This window comes from Hyperolius riggenbachi, chromosome 6 (assembly GCF_040937935.1).
Source record: "Hyperolius riggenbachi isolate aHypRig1 chromosome 6, aHypRig1.pri, whole genome shotgun sequence".
Classification (NCBI taxonomy): Eukaryota; Metazoa; Chordata; class Amphibia; order Anura; family Hyperoliidae; genus Hyperolius; species Hyperolius riggenbachi.
The window spans coordinates 367606971-367630806 of record NC_090651.1 but is presented as its reverse complement, the minus strand read 5'-3'; the positions used below and the strand labels follow the sequence as shown (position 1 = coordinate 367630806).

At 47.9% G+C, this 23836-nt stretch overlaps 1 protein-coding gene across 7 annotated transcripts in view; it reads left to right on the top strand.

Annotated features, from left to right (window-relative positions):
- ARHGAP33 (Rho GTPase activating protein 33) overlaps positions 1–23836 on the top strand; it is a 174897-nt gene that overhangs the window by 88623 nt on the left and 62438 nt on the right. For 4 of the 7 annotated variants that reach the window (XM_068241852.1, XM_068241855.1, XM_068241853.1 and 1 more), the window contains 2 exons: positions 18314–18411; positions 21300–21378. In XM_068241852.1, coding sequence (XP_068097953.1) covers positions 18314–18411; positions 21300–21378 — 177 coding nt within the window. The remainder of the gene's footprint in view (positions 1–18313; positions 18412–21299; positions 21379–23836) is intronic. The other 3 variants (XM_068241858.1, XM_068241857.1, XM_068241859.1) reach the window with 1 other exon arrangement.

Sequence of the window (23836 nt, the reverse complement as noted above, 5' to 3'; positions counted from 1 at the left end):
GCTCGCTGCTGCCTGGTAACTGCTCCCAGCTGCCTGGTGACTGCTCCCTGCTGCCTGGTGACTGCTCCCTGCTGCCTGGTGACTGCTCCCTGCTGCCTGGTGACTGCTCCCTGCTGCCTGGTGACTGCTCCCTGCTGCCTGGTGACTGCTCCCAGCTGCCTGGTGACTGCTCCCTGCTGCCTGGTGACTGCTCACTGCTGCCTGGTAACTGCTTGCTGAGCACACAGTTTAACTACTCGTGGAAAGGAGGCCTAAGTATTGATCAATACTGACTTACCACTCGAACTGTAATAAATGAGTCAATAATAAAAGAGGCTCATCCCTTGAACTTTAAAGATAAACTGTAGTGATATTATAACGAATAACCTTGCTTCATTTTTTTTTACAACATTCATTTACAAATAATTTAGTCAGTAATTGCCCAATGTAAACACTTTCTTCACCCCAATTTACTTTGACATTTATCATAGGTGACTGTCAGGTGATCTATGCCGAATGTTTGTTTACTGATCATTTCCGAAGCCAGTGAAGTGCTAGAACACTCTTCATTTAAAAAGCATATACTGACATTGAAACTTCAGCTAAAAAAATGTTGTGCAGTTAAAGCAGCGCAAAAGACAGCAATAAAATCCCCCATAAAAACAAGGGTATGCTACTAGGGGATGGGTTGCTGGTAAGCATGCATGATCTTGAATGAAGGGAGCGCTCTCTGTGGTGGTGATACTGCAGTTTGCAGCAAATATCTGAGCTACTTGCTTGTTCAGGGTCTATCAATAGATCAGCAGGTCAGCCAGGCAATCTGCATTGTTTAAAAGGAAAAAATAATATATGGCAGCCTCTGTATTGATGATATGAGATAATGATATGATGTGTAGTACAGCTAAGAAATAGAACATTTGTACCAAAGACATGAGTCTCATATTGTTTCCAGTACAGGAAGGGTTAAGAAACTTCACTTGTTATCTAGGCAAAAGAGCTTCTCTGAGCTCTTCCACCCAACTTGGGTCGGAGACAGTCCTATTTTCTGAATCACTTATACATCAAAGAAACAGTGAGTGACAGCTTGAGATAAGTTTTTGCTGCAGGGGAGTTCAAATGAGACTCTTTACTTTGCTACTATTAATTATCCGTACTACACATACAATTCATTATATCATACGTTGTTTTTTTTTTTTTTATCTAGTGTCACTTTAAATAGTCTATCGGTTCCCTTTAACAAAAACCACGGACAGGACGCCAAGTAGTCTTCCAGCTCCGCTTTTGGTGCATCCATTATATATGAGGCTGCATAAGCAGTTCATGCTGGGAAAAGCAGCAGAAAGTAGGTTATAGGCTGAGAGGGGGAACTCCGCACACCGAGAGATTACTGAGCCGAAACAGAAACAACTTGATTGTCTCTGTGAGACTTTCCGTGCAGAAAGGCTTCCGTTATCATTGGAATGGGAGTTATCCCTGCTGGAGTCTTGCAGAAGACCCTCCTCACCTTAGAGTGTACATGAAGTGACATGAGATAAACATGGGCACAGATGGTGGTGTAGTGGTTAGCACACTCACCTTGCAGAGATGAGTCCCCGGTTCAAATCCCAGCCAGGGCACTATCTGCAGAGAGTTCTTCTGTTCTTCCCGAGTCTACATGGGTTTTCTCTGGGTACTCCGGTTTCCTTCTACATCCCAGAAACATACAGATCGGTTAATTGGCTTCCCCCTTAAATTGGCCCTAGACTATGATACATGCACTACACGATACATACATAGACATATGACTATGGGAGGGATTCGATTGTGAGTCCCTCTGAGGGACAGTTAGTGACAAGATGATATACTCTGTACAGCGCTGCGTAAGATGTCAGCGCTATATAAAAACGAGTAATAATGTAGTACTAAGCCTACATAGCACTTGTCTGCGTATGCGTTTTGTTTTTCGTTGCAAGAGTTAAATCCTAGTAGTGGCAGCTTTCTTAAAGAAAATCTGTAATAAAGAAACACTCCCCTGGGGGGTACTCACCTCGGGTGGGGGAAGCCTCCGGATCCTATTGAGGCTTCCCCCGTCCTCATCGGTCCCACGGCGGTGGAGAAAATCCTCCCGGAGCGGCGGCGATGTAAATATTTACCTTTTGGCTCCAGCGCAGGCACAGTATCCGCTCCTTCCCATGGAGATAGGCGAAAATAGCCGATCTCCGTCGGGCCTCTCTACTGCGCAGGCGCAAGTCTCCTACGCAGTAGAGTGGACCCGACAGAGATAGGCTATTTTCGCCTATCTCCGTCAGAAGAGCCGCAACAGCGCCCCCCGCCGGAACCCAAAAAGGTAAATATTGTACAGGCAGTCGGATTTGTCGCCTGTGCGTTCCGGGGCTGCAGCGAGACCGCCGTGGGACAGAGGAGGACGGGGGAAGCCTCAATTGGGTCCAGCGGCTTCCCCCTACTGAGAAGAGTACCCCCTAGGGGAACTTTTTTCAGTACAGGTTTTCTTTAAAGGTAATCAGGGGTCATAACACCTGTATCTGGCTGAACAAGCACGCCTGATAAAAGGATAGGGCTGAAAAGTTTGGAAGGTCATTAGTTCTCTGTGTTGGAGCTGAATGAACCTGATTTTACATCACACTGTCTTGGCCTCTATTTACATTTCAGACCATAAAGGGACACTATCAAACCAAGTGTTCTAAAATTACAATTTACAAATAGTGCTTAAGTAGCTGTGTAAGGCTTTTTCTACTTTTCATGTTAAATATCAGAGGCAAAAGGTGTAAGGGGAGTCTGTGCTTTTTGAGGTATGCAACACAGGCAGTGCTGTTCTTCGCTTGTGAGACTACAGAGTTATATGAAAAGCCTCGGGTGTCAGGTTTCACACACCATTCGGAATCGCATGTAGTGTGCAAGAGGCCTTCCTCTGCTTTCCCTGCAGACAGCTCATTCTGAAACGCAAACAGCTGCAGTTAAGGTAGTGAGATCTTTTCTCACATACACGGTTAACAGATGTAGGGAGAGGGATTCCCCCTCCCCTCATGATTTATTGGCCCGTCACCCTAGCTGGTTAATGAAGTGTTAAAGGAATTTGATACAGTATACAAAAAGAGTAAAGCAGTCAAACGTATACACCAGTACTTAGGAGCACTTCCCACACTATACCTATCTCAATTGAAAAAAAACATGTTAATCGATAATGATCCTTTAAGTGAACCCAGTATGAACCTTGTTCATGATATATAAAAGAGACCTTAGGCCCCATTCACACTTGAATTGAATGTCGCCTAGCGATTACCGCCGGCGATTTGCGGGAGTGATATTTCCGCGATTACACGCAGAAAAATCACTGGACACTGCGGCGATTTTTCCGCGATCACGCTTAGCGCTTTTATAGCACTAAAACGCGATCGCCTGGAAATGGTGCAGGCTATGTGTTTGCATTTGGTGATTTGCGTTAATCGCCGGCGATTAACGCAAATCGCCCAAGTGAGAACGGGCCCATAGGGTTTAAAAAGCGCCAGCGTTTGAGCAAAATGCATTAGTGTGAATGGGGCCTGACACAAGCAGTTGATAGGCAGTGAAAAGACTGTCAAACTCTCACAACTGCTTGCTGCTGCCCTGTAACTTCTCCCTGCTGCCTGATGACTGCTTGCTGCTGCTGATGGTAACTGCTGCCTGATGACTGCTCCCTGCTGCCTGGTAACTGTTCCCTGCTGCCTGGTAACTGCTGCCTGGTAACTGCTCCCAGCTGCCTGGTAACTGCTCCCAGCTGCCTGGTAACTGCTCCCAGCTGCCTGGTAACTGCTCCCAGCTGCCTGGTAACTGCTCCCAGCTGCCTGGTAACTGCTCGCTGCTGCCTGGTAACTGCTCGCTGCTGCCTGGTAACTGCTCGCTGCTGCCTGGTAACTGCTCGCTGCTGCCTGGTGACTGCTCGCTGCTGCCTGGTGACTGCTCGCTGCTGCCTGGTGACTGCTCGCTGGTGGCTGGTGACTGCTCGCTGCTGCCTGGTGACTGCTCGCTGCTGCCTGGTGACTGCTCGCTGCTGCCTGGTGACTGCTCGCTGCTGCCTGGTGACTGCTCGCTGCTGCCTGGTGACTGCTCGCTGCTGCCTGGTGACTGCTCGCTGCTGCCTGGTGACTGCTCGCTGCTGCCTGGTGACTGCTCGCTGCTGCCTGGTGACTGCTCGCTGCTGCCTGGTGACTGCTCCCAGCTGCCTGGTGACTGCTCCCAGCTGCCTGGTGACTGCTCCCAGCTGCCTGGTGACTGCTCCCAGCTGCCTGGTGACTGCTCCCAGCTGCCTGGTGACTGCTCCCAGCTGCCTGGTGACTGCTCCCAGCTGCCTGGTGACTGCTCCCTGCTGCCTGGTGACTGCTCCCTGCTGCCTGGTGACTGCTGCCTGGTGACTGCTCCCTGCTGCCTGGTGACTGCTCGCTGCTGCCTGGTGACTGCTCGCTGCTGCCTGGTGGCTGCCTGGTGACTGCTGCCTGGTGGCTGCCTGGTGACTGCTGCCTGGTAACTGCTCGCTGCTGCCTGGTAACTGCTCGCTGCTGCCTGGTAACTGCTCGCTGCTGCCTGGTAACTGCTCGCTGCTGCCTGGTAACTGCTCGCTGCTGCCTGGTAACTGCTCGCTGCTGCCTGGTAACTGACTGCTCGCTGCTGCCTGGTAACTGCTCGCTGCTGCCTGGTAACTGCTCCCAGCTGCCTGGTGACTGCTCCCTGCTGCCTGGTGACTGCTCCCTGCTGCCTGGTGACTGCTCCCTGCTGCCTGGTGACTGCTCCCTGCTGCCTGGTGACTGCTCCCTGCTGCCTGGTGACTGCTCCCAGCTGCCTGGTGACTGCTCCCAGCTGCCTGGTGACTGCTCCCTGCTGCCTGGTGACTGCTGCCTGGTGACTGCTCACTGCTGCCTGGTAACTGCTTGCTGAGCACACAGTTTAACTACTCGTGGAAAGGAGGCCTAAGTATTGATCAATACTGACTTACCACTCGAACTGTAATAAATGAGTCAATAATAAAAGAGGCTCATCCCTTGAACTTTAAAGATAAACTGTAGTGATATTATAACGAATAACCTTGCTTCATTTTTTTTTACAACATTCATTTACAAATAATTTAGTCAGTAATTGCCCAATGTAAACACTTTCTTCACCCCAATTTACTTTGACATTTATCATAGGTGACTGTCAGGTGATCTATGCCGAATGTTTGTTTACTGATCATTTCCGAAGCCAGTGAAGTGCTAGAACACTCTTCATTTAAAAAGCATATACTGACATTGAAACTTCAGCTAAAAAAATGTTGTGCAGTTAAAGCAGCGCAAAAGACAGCAATAAAATCCCCCATAAAAACAAGGGTATGCTACTAGGGGATGGGTTGCTGGTAAGCATGCATGATCTTGAATGAAGGGAGCGCTCTCTGTGGTGGTGATACTGCAGTTTGCAGCAAATATCTGAGCTACTTGCTTGTTCAGGGTCTATCAATAGATCAGCAGGTCAGCCAGGCAATCTGCATTGTTTAAAAGGAAAAAATAATATATGGCAGCCTCTGTATTGATGATATGAGATAATGATATGATGTGTAGTACAGCTAAGAAATAGAACATTTGTACCAAAGACATGAGTCTCATATTGTTTCCAGTACAGGAAGGGTTAAGAAACTTCACTTGTTATCTAGGCAAAAGAGCTTCTCTGAGCTCTTCCACCCAACTTGGGTCGGAGACAGTCCTATTTTCTGAATCACTTATACATCAAAGAAACAGTGAGTGACAGCTTGAGATAAGTTTTTGCTGCAGGGGAGTTCAAATGAGACTCTTTACTTTGCTACTATTAATTATCCGTACTACACATACAATTCATTATATCATACGTTGTTTTTTTTTTTTTTATCTAGTGTCACTTTAAATAGTCTATCGGTTCCCTTTAACAAAAACCACGGACAGGACGCCAAGTAGTCTTCCAGCTCCGCTTTTGGTGCATCCATTATATATGAGGCTGCATAAGCAGTTCATGCTGGGAAAAGCAGCAGAAAGTAGGTTATAGGCTGAGAGGGGGAACTCCGCACACCGAGAGATTACTGAGCCGAAACAGAAACAACTTGATTGTCTCTGTGAGACTTTCCGTGCAGAAAGGCTTCCGTTATCATTGGAATGGGAGTTATCCCTGCTGGAGTCTTGCAGAAGACCCTCCTCACCTTAGAGTGTACATGAAGTGACATGAGATAAACATGGGCACAGATGGTGGTGTAGTGGTTAGCACACTCACCTTGCAGAGATGAGTCCCCGGTTCAAATCCCAGCCAGGGCACTATCTGCAGAGAGTTCTTCTGTTCTTCCCGAGTCTACATGGGTTTTCTCTGGGTACTCCGGTTTCCTTCTACATCCCAGAAACATACAGATCGGTTAATTGGCTTTCCCCTTAAATTGGCCCTAGACTATGATACATGCACTACACGATACATACATAGACATATGACTATGGGAGGGATTCGATTGTGAGTCCCTCTGAGGGACAGTTAGTGACAAGATGATATACTCTGTACAGCGCTGCGTAAGATGTCAGCGCTATATAAAAACGAGTAATAATGTAGTACTAAGCCTACATAGCACTTGTCTGCGTATGCGTTTTGTTTTTCGTTGCAAGAGTTAAATCCTAGTAGTGGCAGCTTTCTTAAAGAAAATCTGTAATAAAGAAACACTCCCCTGGGGGGTACTCACCTCGGGTGGGGGAAGCCTCCGGATCCTATTGAGGCTTCCCCCGTCCTCATCGGTCCCACGGCGGTGGAGAAAATCCTCCCGGAGCGGCGGCGATGTAAATATTTACCTTTTGGCTCCAGCGCAGGCACAGTATCCGCTCCTTCCCATGGAGATAGGCGAAAATAGCCGATCTCCGTCGGGCCTCTCTACTGCGCAGGCGCAAGTCTCCTACGCAGTAGAGTGGACCCGACAGAGATAGGCTATTTTCGCCTATCTCCGTCAGAAGAGCCGCAACAGCGCCCCCCGCCGGAACCCAAAAAGGTAAATATTGTACAGGCAGTCGGATTTGTCGCCTGTGCGTTCCGGGGCTGCAGCGAGACCGCCGTGGGACAGAGGAGGACGGGGGAAGCCTCAATTGGGTCCAGCGGCTTCCCCCTACTGAGAAGAGTACCCCCTAGGGGAACTTTTTTCAGTACAGGTTTTCTTTAAAGGTAATCAGGGGTCATAACACCTGTATCTGGCTGAACAAGCACGCCTGATAAAAGGATAGGGCTGAAAAGTTTGGAAGGTCATTAGTTCTCTGTGTTGGAGCTGAATGAACCTGATTTTACATCACACTGTCTTGGCCTCTATTTACATTTCAGACCATAAAGGGACACTATCAAACCAAGTGTTCTAAAATTACAATTTACAAATAGTGCTTAAGTAGCTGTGTAAGGCTTTTTCTACTTTTCATGTTAAATATCAGAGGCAAAAGGTGTAAGGGGAGTCTGTGCTTTTTGAGGTATGCAACACAGGCAGTGCTGTTCTTCGCTTGTGAGACTACAGAGTTATATGAAAAGCCTCGGGTGTCAGGTTTCACACACCATTCGGAATCGCATGTAGTGTGCAAGAGGCCTTCCTCTGCTTTCCCTGCAGACAGCTCATTCTGAAACGCAAACAGCTGCAGTTAAGGTAGTGAGATCTTTTCTCACATACACGGTTAACAGATGTAGGGAGAGGGATTCCCCCTCCCCTCATGATTTATTGGCCCGTCACCCTAGCTGGTTAATGAAGTGTTAAAGGAATTTGATACAGTATACAAAAAGAGTAAAGCAGTCAAACGTATACACCAGTACTTAGGAGCACTTCCCACACTATACCTATCTCAATTGAAAAAAAACATGTTAATCGATAATGATCCTTTAAGTGAACCCAGTATGAACCTTGTTCAAAAACAGATACTTGCCCAAGATCTAAGAAGAAAAGGCAAGCTTCTACATTCAGACCCGCTGAAAGATCTGGGCCACGCTCTTTTCTTAAATCACGAGCACAATAGCACTTAGGCTACTTTCCCACCAAGACGTTGCGTTTTAGGGGACGTTATGGCTGCATAACGTGCCCCTAACGCAACGTATGGTGGTGTTGAAGTTGGACGTCCGATTGAGCCGCGTTATGCAGCTCTCAAAGCAGCCACTCCAGGTTAGTGATGGGAAGTCCGGATCTTTTTAAGGATTCGGATCATTTGAATCGGATCATTGAAAAGATCCGGATCTTTGAACCGAATCATTTGAATCATTTTACTAGGGAAGCAGACTGGGGGTGAAATGACTAGCAGGACAGGACTTTCCCTGCACCGTACATTCTGTATGTTCCTATTTCTTCCAGACAGACATCCACTGTGAACCGAATCTTTCATTGTGATGATCCGGATGATTCGACTCACAAAAAAGATCCGGATCAAATGAACGATTCATTCATGATTCAGACAACACTACAGTTCCACCACGAGTCACCACAGTGCAGTGAATATTAATTAGCCATGTGGCTGGCCGCGGGAGGAGGAGGGGAGACCTCCTCCTCCAACATTACTGAGCATGTGCAAGCAGTCAGTGGCTTAGCCCAGTATAACGTACAGCATGCTGCACTTTGGTTAAACGTGCTGCGTTACTGTGTAACGCAACGTGGGAACTGTGAACAGCCCATTGATTTTACAGTGCTGTGAGTTAGGCTGCGTTACTGGCTGCTGTAACGTGGGACTTTAACGTCCAACTGTGAAACCAGCCTTACTGAGCAGGTGCGGCGACACTTGGGCAGGAGCAGTAAGGCCATGCTCATGCATGAAGAGGGGCGAAACCCAGTTCTTCCATTGAGGTGAAACCCCTCCCACAGTGTGATGTCATGACCATGGTCTTGACAGTTTCCGGTCTTTGAACCTTGCTGCAATGTGAGAAGTAACGGCTGCTTCTAACTGCCAAGCAACCAGTATCTCCATATGTATATCTATAAAGAAAAAAAAAAACCTTTTAGTCTATCACATTGTTAGGGGGTGTGGTTATAAATAATGGCGGTTGGTGCTGTCTGTTTTTTTTTTTGTCTGCCAGCAGTAAAGATGATTGTGTGCAGGTTGATTGTGGATCAAACACCATGGGCCTGATTCACAAAGCGGTGCAAACTGTTTGCTCGCCAGTGAAAAGCCCTTTATCACGCCTAAACTCAGTTTAGGCATAAGAAGAAACTCGCGAGAAATTCCTGCGCGCAAAGTTTCGTGGTCGGTGCGCGCGATGCGCCCATTAAACCCTATGGGCGCTGCGTGTGGAATTGCGCGATTGCGCGCGGGAAGTGGTGAATATCAATCATTTCCTGATCTCTCCTCTATTTTTTAACTTCTCACTTTGCAAGTAGTTGATTTATTTTTTTTCCCCCTTTTTTGCTAACTCTCCTCTTTAAAGAGACACTGTAATGAGAAAAACGTCCCCTGGGGGGTACTCACCTCGGGAGGGGGAAGCCTCAGGATCCTAATGAGGCGTCCCTAACACCCCCCCCCTCCCCCCCCTCTGTCCCACGGCAGTCTTGCTGCAGCCCTTCAAAGCCGGCCCGACAAATCCGGCAGCCTGTTCAATATTTACCTTTTCGGGCTGCAGCGGGGGCGCTGGTTCGGCTCTTCTGACGGAGATAGGCGAAAATAGACGATCTCCGTCGGGTCCGCTCTACTGCGCAGGAGACTTGCGCAGTAGAGCGACCCGACGGAGATCGGCTATTTCTGCCTTTCTCCGTGGGAAGAGCGGATACTGCGCCTGCGCTGGAGCCACGGAGGTAAATATTTACATTGCCGCCGCTCCGGGAGGATTTGCCGCCGTGGGACCGAGGATGACGGGGAAGCCTCAATAGGATCCGGAGGCTTCCCCCACCCAGTTGAGTACCCCCAGGGGACGTTTTTTCGTTACAGATTTTCTTTAAACTCCTTAGCGGTAAACAGGAGATCGGCGTTGTTGGGGGTTACGCACCGTGAAAACCGCGTGACAGTTTATTTATGTTTTTTTCCTGATATACACCGCTGACTGGAAAATAACGAGACTAATTTTCTTTTTATTCAGAATTGGAGAACTCCCGTCAACTCAGAATATTTTTCTTTCTTGAGATGGCATCCACTTGTACACATTTCTCACAATGGTCCAGAAATTAATAAATATCATAGAGAAATGCACCCTGTGTGTATTTTAGAGAGTTTAGCCTCTCTAATTCCCCCCATCTGTGACTGATCACCAGAGTAATTTGATTCCTCAGCTGTCAGCTGACTGCCACAGCAGCTAATCTTTAAGCACAGGATGTTAACCCTATGTATGCGTCCATGAAAGCAGGAAGACACACTGCAAATTTATTGCAGGATTTGTATCAGCTGTAACAAATGTTTTTCTTTAAAGGTCATTATGCTGTTGTTTATCTTTTAGAGCAGAGAGGAAGTTCGGAGTTTAGGTACACTTTAAAAAAAAGGTTTCAAACTGTTCTGTGACTTTTAGAGTTGTGGTCATTTGTTTAGCGTTGCAGTCATTTTTCACTTTACCCTCTGAAAACTTCTTTCTGTGTGAAAAGGAAAACCGTACTGGGAATGGCCCCTGTAGATGCAGGTAGGTTTGTGTGTGGTGTGTGGTGCGTGTGTGTGTGTGCGTGATTGGTGTGTGGTGTGTGTGCGTGGTGTGTGTGTGTGTGGTGTGTGTGCGTGTGTGTGTGTGTGGGTGCGTGATTGGTGTGTGTGTGTGTGGTGTGTGTGCGTGATTGGTGTGTGTGTGTTGTGTGTGTGTGCGTGTGTGTGTGTGTGTGTGTGTGCGTGTGTGTGTGCGTGTGTGTGCGCGTGTGTGTGCGCGTGTGTGTGCGCGTGTGTGTGCGCGTGTGTGCGCGCGTGTGTGCGCGCGTGTGTGTGCGCGTGTGTGCGCGCGTGTGTGTGCGCGCGTGTGTGTGCGCGCGTGTGTGTGTGCGCGCGTGTGTGCGTGCGTGCGTGTGTGTGTGTGTGCGTGTGTGTGTGCGCGTGTGCGTGGTTGGTGTGCGTGCGTGTGTGTGTGTGTGTGTGCGTGTGTGTGTGCGCGTGTGCGTGGTTGGTGTGTGTGTGTGTGTGTGTGTGTGTGTGTGTGTGTGTGCGCTTGTGCGTGGTTGGTGTGTGGTGTGTGTGTGTGTGTGTGCGTGTGCGTTTGCGTGGTTGGTGTGTGGTGTGGTGTGCGTGGTTGGTGTGTGTGTGTGTGTGTGCGTGTGTGTGTGTGCGTGTGTGTGTGTGCGTGTGTGTGTGTGCGTGTGTGTGTGCGTGGTGTGTGTGTGCGTGGTGTGTGTGTGCGTGGTTGGTGTGTGTGTGTGTGTGTGTGTGTGTGTGTGTGTGTGTGTGTGTGTGTGTGTGTGTGTGTGTAGGTAGCTCCGCCTTTCTACTCCCCAGTGGGGGAGGGGTTTCTTGACAGATGAGCGTTCTAGATATGGAGGGGGGAGGGATGTCACCATAAGTGTAGTCCCATGATTTCAGGCCCATACACACATAGGATGGAAATCGTACAAAACAAATGATGGAAGCTTTTTAGTAGGAGGGCTTTTCGGTCTCTTTTAGTCCCCTGTACTCTCCTAGTGGTTTGGGTCACCCTGAGCTGCTTGGTTACTCTGTTGTACTGGTCCAAGCCCTATCTCATACAGCCATATCAATCCCTGCCATGCACTGAGGAGTACCAACAGTCCAAAACAGGCTGTCTACATGTGGAATTGGTGTGGCTGTGTAAAATTTAAAGGACAACTGAAGAGAGAGGTATATGGCAGCTGCCATGTTTATTTCCTTTTAAGCAATACCATTTGCCTGGCAGCCCTGCTGACCCTCTGCCTCTAAAGGTAGCCATACACTGGTCGATTTGCCATTAGATCGACCAGCTGACAGATCCCTATCTGATCGAATCTGATCAGAGAGGGATTGTATGGCTGCCTTTACTGCAAACAGATTGTGAATTGATTTCAGCCTGAAACCGATCACAATCTGTGAAGCTGATTGTCCTGTAAAGCTATAGGTTTGCTATACACCAGCGGTGGATGTAGGCCTGGCTTTTGGGACATAAGGACATAAGGTGCATATTCAGTAGTGATGCATTTTGGGAACCCACAGTTACTCACTTAAAGAGAATCTGTATTGTTAAAATCACACAAAAGTAAACATACCAGTGTGTTAGGGGACATCTCCTATTACCCTCTGTCACAATTTTGCCGCGCCCCGCCGCATTAAAAGTGGTAAAAAACAGTTTTAAAAAGTTTGTTTATAAACAAACAAAATGGCCACCAAAACAGGAAGTAGGTTGATGTACAGTATGTCCACACATAGAAAATACATCCATACACAAGCAGGCTGTATACACCCTTCCTTTTGAATCTCAAGAGATCATTTGTGTGTTTCTTTCCCCCTGCATCTCTCATGCACTGAAGTTTCAGGCTGCTCTTTTCTTCCTGCAAACAGCTTTGCCCTTGTCTGTGATTCCTCACTATGTGAAAGCCTAGCCAGCTCAGAGGACAATTTATCCAGCTTGTAAAAGATAAGAGAGAAGAGAGAAGCTGTTCTAATCTAAATAACACACAGGCAGTGTGCATAGAGGGGCCTGGAAGGGGGAGTTCATAGCAGAACCACAACACTGAAGAACTTGGCAGCCTTCCAGACACAGGCTGACAAGTCTGACAAGAGAGAGATAAGTTGATTTATTACAGAGACTGTGATAGTACAAAGTGCTGCAGTAAGCCAGAACACAGTAGAATAGCTTTTGGAACTTGTAGGATGATAAAAAACAGGATGCAATTTTTGTTACGGAGTCTCTTTAAAGCTGAATTATCATAAATACCTTCTGTTTTAAGGAGGCAAATTACTTCTGGTCATAGTGTCCTTATCTTATCTGAGATGGGAAGTATCGGTTATTTGCATTTTGAGATCAGCATGTTACTGAAGCAAAAAAACAGACTTCCCACAATCCTGTTTGCACTCCACAGGACGAATCTGCCGTGTTGGCTGATAGCCAGCTGAGAGCAGTTACTTTTGCAATAGGAAATTGTGTGCTTTGTGTGATAAAAGCAGCACTGTCTGGATTTTTTATCACTGCAGGAAAACGCACATTGCTGCCACTGCGCTGCTGCATTGGGAAACGTGCGTTTTCCCTTTGCGTTTTGGCAAGTGTGACCCCGCCTTACAGTTGAGTTTTGTAAGAAGACTGGCTTCCTGTGTGGCGTTTATCTTGTCGTGCAGAATGTGCGTTCGCTGGATGTGCAGCATGAAATCTATAAGATCTGCGGTTTCTATAGAAACCCAGAGCTTGGAGAGAATGTTTAAAAATAGGCTTGTCAGACAGGCAAATTACCGAAGAATAAACGCCAAATGCGCGGCCCACGCAACGCCTCCACAGCGGGGCATCGACAATTGCGAGGGATGAGCTGCTGTGGATGGCTGTGCAGCCTATAGGGATACTAAGAGGGGAGTGATGTCACACTGTGCCTCCTGCCTCTGTGATGTCACTGCTTCCATGTCAACAGGCACTCCCCGTGTCATCTTGTGGCAGCCATACAGAGGATGCTGAAACTCACCTGACCTCTGTTTGCTGTTTTCCTATTGGCAGACATATCTGGTCTTAATATCCTTGTTATTTGGGGTGAAGGCAGGACAGGGTTGAGGCAGAGGCGAGAGAGGCTCCAGCCTCAGGGCACAGTGTAGAAGGGGGTGCAGGGCAGAGGCGAGAGAGGCTCCAGCCTCAGGGCGCAGTGTAGGAGGGGCACACAATCAGCTATCATTCCCCTATTGTGTTTGAAGCAGAGAGAAATAAGAAAAGGGGATACATGGCAGTGACTGCAAGCCAGAAAACTAGAGACTAAGGTGTTGCGGGGCCCTGTGGCACCTCTTAGTGTAATAGCAATCAGTGTGTGACGGGTGGGGTGGGAGGGATGGAGGGGCCTCTTAGTGTAATAGCAATCAGTGTGTGACGGCTGGGGTGGGAGGGATGGAGGGGCCTCTTAGTCTAATAGCAATCAGTGTGTGACGGCTGGGGTGGGAGGGATGGAGGAGGGGCCTCTTAGTCTAATAGCAAACAGTGTGTGACGGCTGGGGTGGGAGGGATGGAGGAGGGGCCTCTTAGTCTAATAGCAATCAGTGTGTGACGGGGTGGGAGGGATGGAGGGGGGCACTTTGGTGTCTCAGCCTTGGGTGCTGGAGGACATTGGCTCTCGGTGAAGGAGTACAATTGAGCTAATTTAAGATACGACCCTCCTATTCACAAGATTGGGGGAGGCAAAAGGGGCCGCGTATGGATCTGTCGCCTGGATATTGGGCGCACGCTGAGCTGAATGACTCCTCCCCCTGCTGCCACTGAAATTCCAGTTGGCGTTAAAGTGGGATAAATCTCTGACATAACATTCAATAAAAATGTGTTTTACTACTTTTTATTACCCATACAGTTATTCTATTTGCTTTTGTTTACAAACAATATTGTCTGTTTACAAATTACAAGTTCCCAAAGTACAGTTTATCTGCTCTGAAAGCTGCAATTGCATTTCATTGCATAGCTGGTGTATCTATATTTTAATGTTAAATGAAGTTTTTAAAGTTCAAAGTGGACCTGAACTCTTGCACGGGACACAAGGTAAACCGAGAGAAATGCACCCTGTGTGTTTTTAGAGATAAAGAACCTGTCTAATGCCCCCTCATTTGTGACTAATCACAAGTGTAATTTGATCCCTCAGACAGATCTGGCAGACACAGCTAATATGTAAACACAGGATGTCTACCCTTTGTTTCCATGAAAGCAGGAAGTAGACACACTGCAGATTTATTGCAGGAGGTCCGTACACTGTAACAAAAAATGTTTTTTCTTGAAATGTTATTATGCTGTTGCTTATCTTTTAGAACAGAAAGGAAGTTCTGAGTTCAGGTCCGCTTTAAAGGATACATCCAAGGACCTGTAAAAAAAAATTAAAAATCTACTAACCCGGGGCTTCCTCCAGCCCCTGGCAGCCATCCTGTGCCCTTGCCGCTGCTCCGCTCCCCGCCGGTGGCCCCGGGTCCCCTCTGGTGCAAGATGCCCGCTGCGCCTGCGTGAGAGTCGCATTGACATCCAGACTGTACTGCGCAGGCACAGTAGTTCTGCGCCTGCACAGCACAGCCCAGATGACGTCAGTGCGACTCTGTAAGCTAGAGCGCAGGAGGATGGCAACCTGGCGAGGTCGGCATCTGCACTGGAGGGGAACAGGAGCCACCGGAGCTGTGACAAGGGCACGGGACGGCTGAATGGGGCTGGAGGAAGCCAGAGGTAAGTATATATATTTTTTTTAATTACCCTGGACCTTCCCTTTGGCCTTGTTCACATCTAAAATCGCAATTGTTGACACCAGCGTTTTGCGATTTTGTGCGCAATTATTTTTAGTGCCCCCCGGCGCTTACCTGCGTGTTGCGATTTTTTTGTAAAGTGCTTTTCTAAGAGCTTTTGCAGAGCGATTTGTTTTTTCACTTCCTGACGCAAGTTTGTAATCGGGGAGTATTAGAATTGGAGTTGGGTGTTACTATTGGCAGATTTGTGACGCTGGGCCACGCGACCCGGACCCAGGTGACAATCGTAGTGATGACAGCCTCCTAATCTCCGATGACGGAAATCTTCCAGGATGGGGTCAGGAGTTTTCGGTTCAATGGAAGTTTTTTTACCGTTTGAGAAAACATTGCAAACAATCGAGACAAATATAAAGCCTTTCCTAAAGCGCTGCTCTGTGTATGGCTGGAAAAATCGAGGCACACGTCGCGCTGGTTGAAAAAATGTTTTGCGAAACATGCTGTGTATGGCGGAAAATCCCCCACCGCCAATTTCCAACAGAGAATTCCCTACTACTTTCCACAGAGTGTGTGTGTGCGCGCGCGTGTGTGTGTGCGCGTGTGTGTGTCTGCGCGTGTGTGTGTCTGCGCGCGTGTGTGTCTGCGCGCGTGTGTGTCTGTGCGCGCGCGCGTGTGTGTGTGCGTATGTGTGTGTGTGTGCACTGCGTGTGTGTCTGCGTGTGTGTGTGTGTGTGTGTGCGCCTGTGTCTGTGTGTGTGTGTGCCTGTGTCTGTGTGTGTGTCTGCGTGTGTGCGTGTGTGTGTGTGTGTGTGTGTGTGTGTGTGTGTGTGTCTGCGCGTGTGTGTGTGTGTGTGATAGTGAGTGCGTGTGTGTGTGTGTGTGTGTGGTGTGGTGTGCCTGTGTGTACAGTGTATGTGTGTGTGTGTGTGTTTTCCCGTTTGTCTTTCATCCTCAGTTGCAGGGGCGTTGCTAGCCCCAAAGATCAGTGGCACATGCCCTGGACCTATTCTGGGGTGCCCTGGATGTGCCCCGGATGTCTGGGGTGCCCCAGACTTCCCCAGGTAGTCAGCTGTGGTGCCTCAATGGTGGGCATGCTGGGAGCTGTGGTGCATTAATCTGGGATATGCTGGGTCCTGTTGTGCCTCTATGTGGGCATACTGGGTGCTGTGGTGCCTTGCTGGACTTGTGATGCATTTATAGGGGCAAGCAGGAAGCTGTGGTCCTATGGGGGCATGCTGGGAGTTGTGGTGCCTCAATAGGAGGCCGGTGGTAGCAAGGGAGGGGGTCCACTACAAGGTTAGGCAATGCTATGGGGGAACTGATAACCTGGCATCAGGCCAGCACAGAAGTCAGGTAAGGGCCTGTACACACTGCTGCGCTTGCGCTGCGTTTTTAAAAACGCATGCGTTTGCGATTTTGCTTGCGTTTTTCAGTGTGTACAGGCCCTAACACTGCTTATTTATGTGGTATGTTGCATTGATGCAGTATATTTATTTTTTGTATTAATGGAGAGGGGACTTCATCCAACATTTTGCTGGGCAGGCCTGCATAGACCACCATTAATTTCATGTAACTTTGGTTCCACCCATGACCACACCCACATTCTGATGCATGGCCACACCCATTTTCCATCTGGAGAGCCCAAAAGTACCCCCGATCTCTTAGGATCCCAGCAACGCCCCTGCTCAGTTGACTTTTATTTTTAAAGGACGCCTGTAGTGAGAGGGGATATGGAGGATGCCATATTTATTTCCTATTAAACTATACCAGTTGCCTTGCCTGCCAGTCCTGCTGATTGATCTCTTTGGCTACAGTAGTGTCTGAATCACTCACCTGAAACAAGCATGCTAATCCAGTCTGACCTCAGTCACATTGCCTGATCTGCATGCTTGTTCAAGGGCTGTGGCTAACAGTATTAGTGGACCAGTAGGACAGCCAGGCAACGTGCATTGGTTAAAAGGAAATACAAATGTCAGCCCCCATATCTCTCTCAGTGCAGGTGTCCTTTAAAGGTCGGAAGTAAAGCTTTGCATTCATAAACTCATTTATTCACTTAAACTAATTGGCATTAAACTTTAGGCCGAAACATAGAGCTATTGCGCTTATCACCTTTAAAGGACATCTGAAGTGTATATGGAGGCTGCCATATTTATTTCATTTTATTCAGTACCAGTTTCCTGGTTGTCCTGCTGATCCTCTGCCTCTAATACTTTTAGGGCCCTTTCACTTCAGGGCGGTGCGGTATTTTCACCGAACCTCACCGCTGGGCATGGAAAGTCTATGGAGACTTTCATACTTCCGCGGTAAAGCATGACGCGACTGAAGTGATGTTTTTGTCACATCCCCGATGCAGGTCCAAAACATTACCGCGCGTCTTCTGCGGCGATCTGCGTCGGCCCGGAAGTCATGTTAGTCTATGGTGACGCGTAGATTGTTAAAACATTACCAATGCGGCGCGCAAGCGTATTTTTACAATGCGCTTTTGTGCACTTCTGCATACCCCGAAGCAGGAAATGATAGCAAGTGCTTGTCACTTCCTGCTTGGCTGGTGGGCAGACAGGGAGCACCGCGTACTAACATGGTGTTTGCATGAAGGCTTGTCTCTGGCGTTGCGGCGCGACGCTAATGCTCATTTACGGTGAGGAACCAGCCTCAGCCATAGCCCCTGAACAAGCATGCAGCAGATCAGGTGTTTCTGACATTATTGTCAGATCTGACAAGATTAGCTGCATGCTTGTTTCTGGCGTGATTCAGACACTACTGCAGCCAAATAGATCCGCAGGGCTGCCAGGCAACTGGTATTGTTTAACAGGAAATGAATATGGCAGCCTTCTTCTTCCTTTCACTTCCGGTGTATGAAGTGCATGAAGACTTGTGCGGCGCCCAGCGGTGGCTTATGATGTAAGCGGAGTGTCCCTTTAATGCTGTAGTGATTTCTGGAGCGTGGGAGGATGTGATGCGATGTGACTGGCCGGCTCTGAGCGGCATGGAATAAAGTGCTCAGAGAGGGAACTGGCATTAATGTTGTATGTGTGCGTTCTCCCCGGGCACCTGCGCTGCGCACTCACACTCCTCTCCTCTGCTGTTGGCAGGCTCGCGGCTCTGACAACCTGGATTCCGCCACGGAAGGCACGGGGCGCATCATATCCTCAGCCGGGCCCGCCAGCGCCAAGGGGAGGCCCAACAAAAGGTAACCTGCTCATCTAGAAAAGTGTACCTGTCGTGAGAGGAACTGCCCAGCACATCCGGAAAGGGACAGTTTCCTGCTGTGTTATGCTGATCCTCTGCCACTTTAAATTGCGCTTTAAAAGAGTACTGTAGTGAGAAGAATATGGAGGCTGCCATGTTTATTTCCTATTAATGCCAGTTGCCTGGCAGCCTTGCTGGTCTATTTGGCTGCAGTAGTGTCTAACACCAGAAACAAGCATGCAGCTAAACTCGTCAGATCTGACAATGTCAGAAACGCCAGATCTGCTGCATGCTTGTTCAGGGGCTAGGTCTAAAAGTATTAGAGGAAGAGGATCAGCCGGACAGCCTGGCAATGAGTATGGCCTAATGGACCACTATCGCAAAAAATGGTAAAATGTAAAATACACATAAAAATAAGAGGTATCCTTCTTCTTTCAGAATAAAATGAGCCATAAATACTTTTCTCTTATGTTGCTGTCACTTACAGTAGGTAGTAGAAATCTGACATTACCGACAGGTTTTGGACTAGTCCATCTCTTCATGGGGGATTCTCAGCATTGCCTTTATTGTTTCTAAAGAAACTGCCTGAAAAAGATTTATACAAAGATGCTGGCCAGCCTGCTTGCTCACCGCACACTGGACACAGCAACTGCCATTCACCAAGTGCTTTTCAAAATAAATAAAACCCTGAGAACCCCCCACAAGGAAATGGGCTAGTCCAAAAGCTGTCAGAATTTTATGCCCTACTGCAAGTCACAGCAACATAGGAGAAAAGTAATTTATGGCTCATTTTACTCTGGAAGAAATGTGCTTCTTATTTGTATGTATTTTACATTTTATTGTTTTTACCATAGTAAGAATGTTCTTGTTCTGCTCTGACGCTGCACTCTGCAATGCATTGTGGGAATGTTCTTGTCATTCTGCTCTGACACTGCACTCTGCAATGCATTGTGGGAATGTTCTTGTCATTCTGCTCTGACACTGCACTCTGCAATGCATTGTGGGAATGTTCTTGTCATTCTGCTCTGACACTGCACTCTGCAATGCATTGTGGGAATGTTCTTGTCATTCTGTTCTGATGCTGCACTGTGCAATGCATTGTGGGATTGTTCTTGTTCTGCTCTGACACTGCACTGTGCAATGCATTGTGGGATTGTTCTTGTCATTCTGTTCTGACGCTGCACTCTGCAATGCATTGTGGGAATGTTCTTTTCGTTCTGCTCTGACACTGCACTCTGCAATGCATTGTGGGAATGTTCTTGTAATTCTGCTCTGACGCTGCACCATGCAATGCATTGTGGGAATGTTCTTGTCGTTCTGCTCTGACGCTGCACCATGCAATGCATTGTGGGAATGTTCTTGTCATTCTGCTCTGACACTGCACTCTGCAATGCATTGTGGGATTGTTCTTGTCATTCTGTTCTGACGCTGTACTGTGCAATGCATTGTGGGATTGTTCTTGTCATTCTGTTCTGACGCTGTACTGTGCAATGCATTGTGGGAATGTTCTTGTCATTCTGCTCTGACACTGCACTCTGCAATGCATTGTGGGAATGTTCTTGTCATTCTGTTCTGATGCTGCACTGTGCAATGCATTGTGGGATTGTTCTTGTTCTGCTCTGACACTGCACTGTGCAATGCATTGTGGGATTGTTCTTGTCATTCTGTTCTGACGCTGCACTGTGCAATGTATTGTGGGATTGTTCTTGTCGTTCTGCTCTGACGCTGCACTCTGCAATGCATTGTGGGAATGTTCTTTTCGTTCTGCTCTGACGCTGTACTGTGCAATGCATTGTGGGAATTTTCTTTTCGTTCTGCTGTGACGCTGCACCATGCAATGCATTGTGGGAATGTTCTTGTCATTCTGCTCTGACACTGCACTCTGCAATGCATTGTGGGAATTTTCTTTTCGTTCTGCTGTGACGCTGCACCATGCAATGCATTGTGGGAATGTTCTTTTCGTTCTGCTCTGACACTGCACTCTGCAATGCATTGTGGGAATGTTCTTGTCATTCTGTTCTGATGCTGCACTGTGCAATGCATTGTGGGAATGTTCTTGTCGTTCTGCTCTGACGCTGTATTGTGCAATGCATTGTGGGAATGTTCTTGTCATTCTGCTCTGGCGCTGCACTGTGCAGTGCATTGTGGGAATGTTCTTGTTGCTCTGCTCTGACGCTGTACTGTGCAATGCATTGTGGGAATGTTCTTGTCGTTCTGCTCTGACGCTGTATTGTGCAATGCATTGTGGGAATGTTCTTGTCGTTCTGCTCTGACACTGCACTCTGCAATGCATTGTGGGAATGTTCTTGTCATTCTGTTCTGACGCTGCACCCTGCAATGTATTGTGGGAATGTTCTTGTCGTTCTGCTCTGACGCTGTATTGTGCAATGCATTGTGGGGAATGTTCTTGTCATTCTGTTCTGATGCTGCACTGTGCAGTGCATTGTGGGAATGTTCTTGTTGCTCTGCTCTGACGCTGTACTGTGTAGTGCATTGTGGGAATGTTCTTGTTGCTCTGCTCTGACGCTGTACTGTGTAGTGCATTGTGGGAATGTTCTTGTCGTTCTGCTCTGACGCTGTACTGTGCAATGCATTGTGGGAATGTTCTTGTCGTTCTGCTCTGACGCTGTACTGTGCAATGCATTGTGGGAATGTTCTTGTCGTTCTGCTCTGACGCTGTATTGTGCAATGCATTGTGGGAATGTTCTTGTCGTTCTGCTCTGACGCTGCACCCTGCAATGTATTGTGGGAATGTTCTTGTCAACTGGCACTGCACCGTGCAGTGCATTGTGGGAATGTTCTTTTCGCTCTGCTCTGACGCTGCACCCTGCAATGCAATAATGCTCTTGCCAATTTTTCAACCCTTGTTTTTCCTGTTGTTGTGTTTAGGGTGACGCGTGGCCCGTTTGTGAAGCTGGCAGACTGCGCCCATTATCACTATGAAAACGTTAATTATGGCCCCATCCAGGTAAGATATCCGCTCCTCATTTGTATCCTGGCTGTGCGTATTCCGATAAAGGCCTCTGTTCACCCTCCCGGGTTTTACATTTGTTGGTAATGGGTGAATAGGGGACAGTGCTGCTACCTGCACAGCTCTCATATCTGATGCAACCCTTCCAGAGAAAAGGGAGTCACATGACCCAGGGATCCATCGAAAAGAACATGCAGCTGCCAGGAGAGGGGGCGGTGCTACCCAGCTAGCTCCCATCACAGAGGCAGATCACCTAATCCCACCCACCCTCTCCCTCTACTGGGAGAGATCCGCCCTCTTTTATGACCTATGATTTATGGTCCTGTATTCTCTGTGTGGCCGCTCAGGCCTGACATTAAAGGATACCCAAAGTGACATGTGACATAATGAGATAGACATGTGTATGTACAGTGCCGAGCACACAAATAACTATGCTGTGTTCCTTTTTTTCTTTCTCTGCCTGAGAGAGTTAAATATCAGGTATGTAAGTGGCTGACTCAGTCCTGACTCAGACAGGAAGTGACTACAGTGTGACCCTCACTGATAAGAAATTACCCCTTTTTATCTCTTTCTTGCTCTCAGAAGCCATTTTCTGCTAAGAAAGTGTTTTATAGTTGGAATGTTTTATCAGTAAGGGTCACACTGTAGTCACTTCCTGTCTGAGTCAGGACTGAGCCAGCCACTTACATACCTGATATTTAACTCTTTCAGGCAGAGAAAGAAAAAAAGGAACACAGCAGAGTTATCTGTGTGCTAGGCACTGTACATACACATGTTTATCTCATCATGTCGCATGTCACTTCGGGATCCTTTAATGAGCGACACTACATAAACACTTTATACAGCTTCTGAATGATTCATGTGAAAGTTTAGCATCTGTTCCCTGGAACCGCTGAGCCTGGAGCGGACCGATCAGACAACAGAGAATTTACGCAATAAAAAGACTTTCCTGCTCTTCAATCAATAAATAAACCACAATTCTCAAATTGAAATAAATATAAAAACATGTATGGGGTGTGTGTGGCCTCATTAAAGGACACCTGAGTGGGAGTGCCATGGAGGCTGCCATATTGATTTCCTTTTAACCAATACCAGTTGCCTGGCAGTGCTGCTGATCTCTTTGGCTGCAGTAGTGTCTGAGTCACACACCTGAAACAAGCATGCAGCTAATCCAGTCTGACTTCAGTCAGAAACATCTAATCTGCTGCATGCTTGTTCAGGGTCTATGGCTTATGCCTGCTATACACCATGCAATTTCCCATCAGATTGACGGGTCAAATCATTGATTTCTGAGAGGTCCGATCTGATTTCCGATCGTTTTACTGATTGATTTTCTATAGAAGTGATCGGAAAATCAAATAGATCAGAAATCAGATCAGACCTGTTGGAAATAATTCATTTGACTTGCCTGTCTGACAGGAAATTGCATGGTGTGTACCAGACGTTACAGGAGAAGTATCAACAGGACAGCCAGGTAATTAGTACAGTTTTGTATAAAGTGGACCTGAACTCTTGCACAGGACAGAAGGAGAACATAGAGAAATGCACCCTGTATGTATTTGGTTTAGCCTGTCTAATTTCCCCCTCCTCTGTGACTAAATCACCACTGTAATTTGATCTCTCAGCTGTGTCAGCTCAGGAATCTCGGTAGCCTCCGCAGAGCAGCTAATTTGTATGCACAGGATGTTAACCCTCTGTCTGCTTCCATGACAGTAGGAAGTAGGCACACTGCAGCTTTGTTGCAGGATTTGTATCCGTTGTAACAAATAAATGTTTTTCTTTAAAGGTTATTATGAGGAAGTTCTGAGTTCAGGTCTGCTTTAAAAGGAAATAAGTGTCAGTCTTCATATCCTTCTCACTTCAGGGTGCTTTAAGGAAGACCCATATGTGTCTTCCTTAAAGCGGACCTGAACTCAGAACTTCCTCTCTGCTCTAAAAGATACACAACAGCATGATAACCTTTAACCTCCTTGCCGGTTATCCCGAGCTCAGCTCGGGGTAACCTGCGCAGGAGGATTTCTCAGGCCCCGTTGGGGCGATTTGCATAATTTTTTTCCCTACACGCAGCTAGCACTTTGCTAGCTGCGTGAAGTACCCGATTGCCGCCGCTCGCCGCCGATTCGCCGCTACCCGCCGAGCCGCCCCCCCTCCCCGCCCCAGACCCCTGCACAGCCTGGCCAATCAGTGCCAGGCAGCGCTGAGGGACGGATCGGGATTCCCTGTGACGTCCAAGACGTCGGTGACGTCATCCCGCCCCATCGCCATGGCGACCGGGGAAGCCCTGCAGGAAATCCCATTCTTAACCGGGTTTCCTGCATACTCTGATCGCCGAAGGCGATCGGAGTGGGTGGGGGGATGCCGCTGCTCAGCGGCTATCATGTAGCGAGCCCTGGGCTCGCTACATGATTTAAAGTAAAAATAAATTTAAAAAAAGTGCGGCGCTGCCTCCTTGACG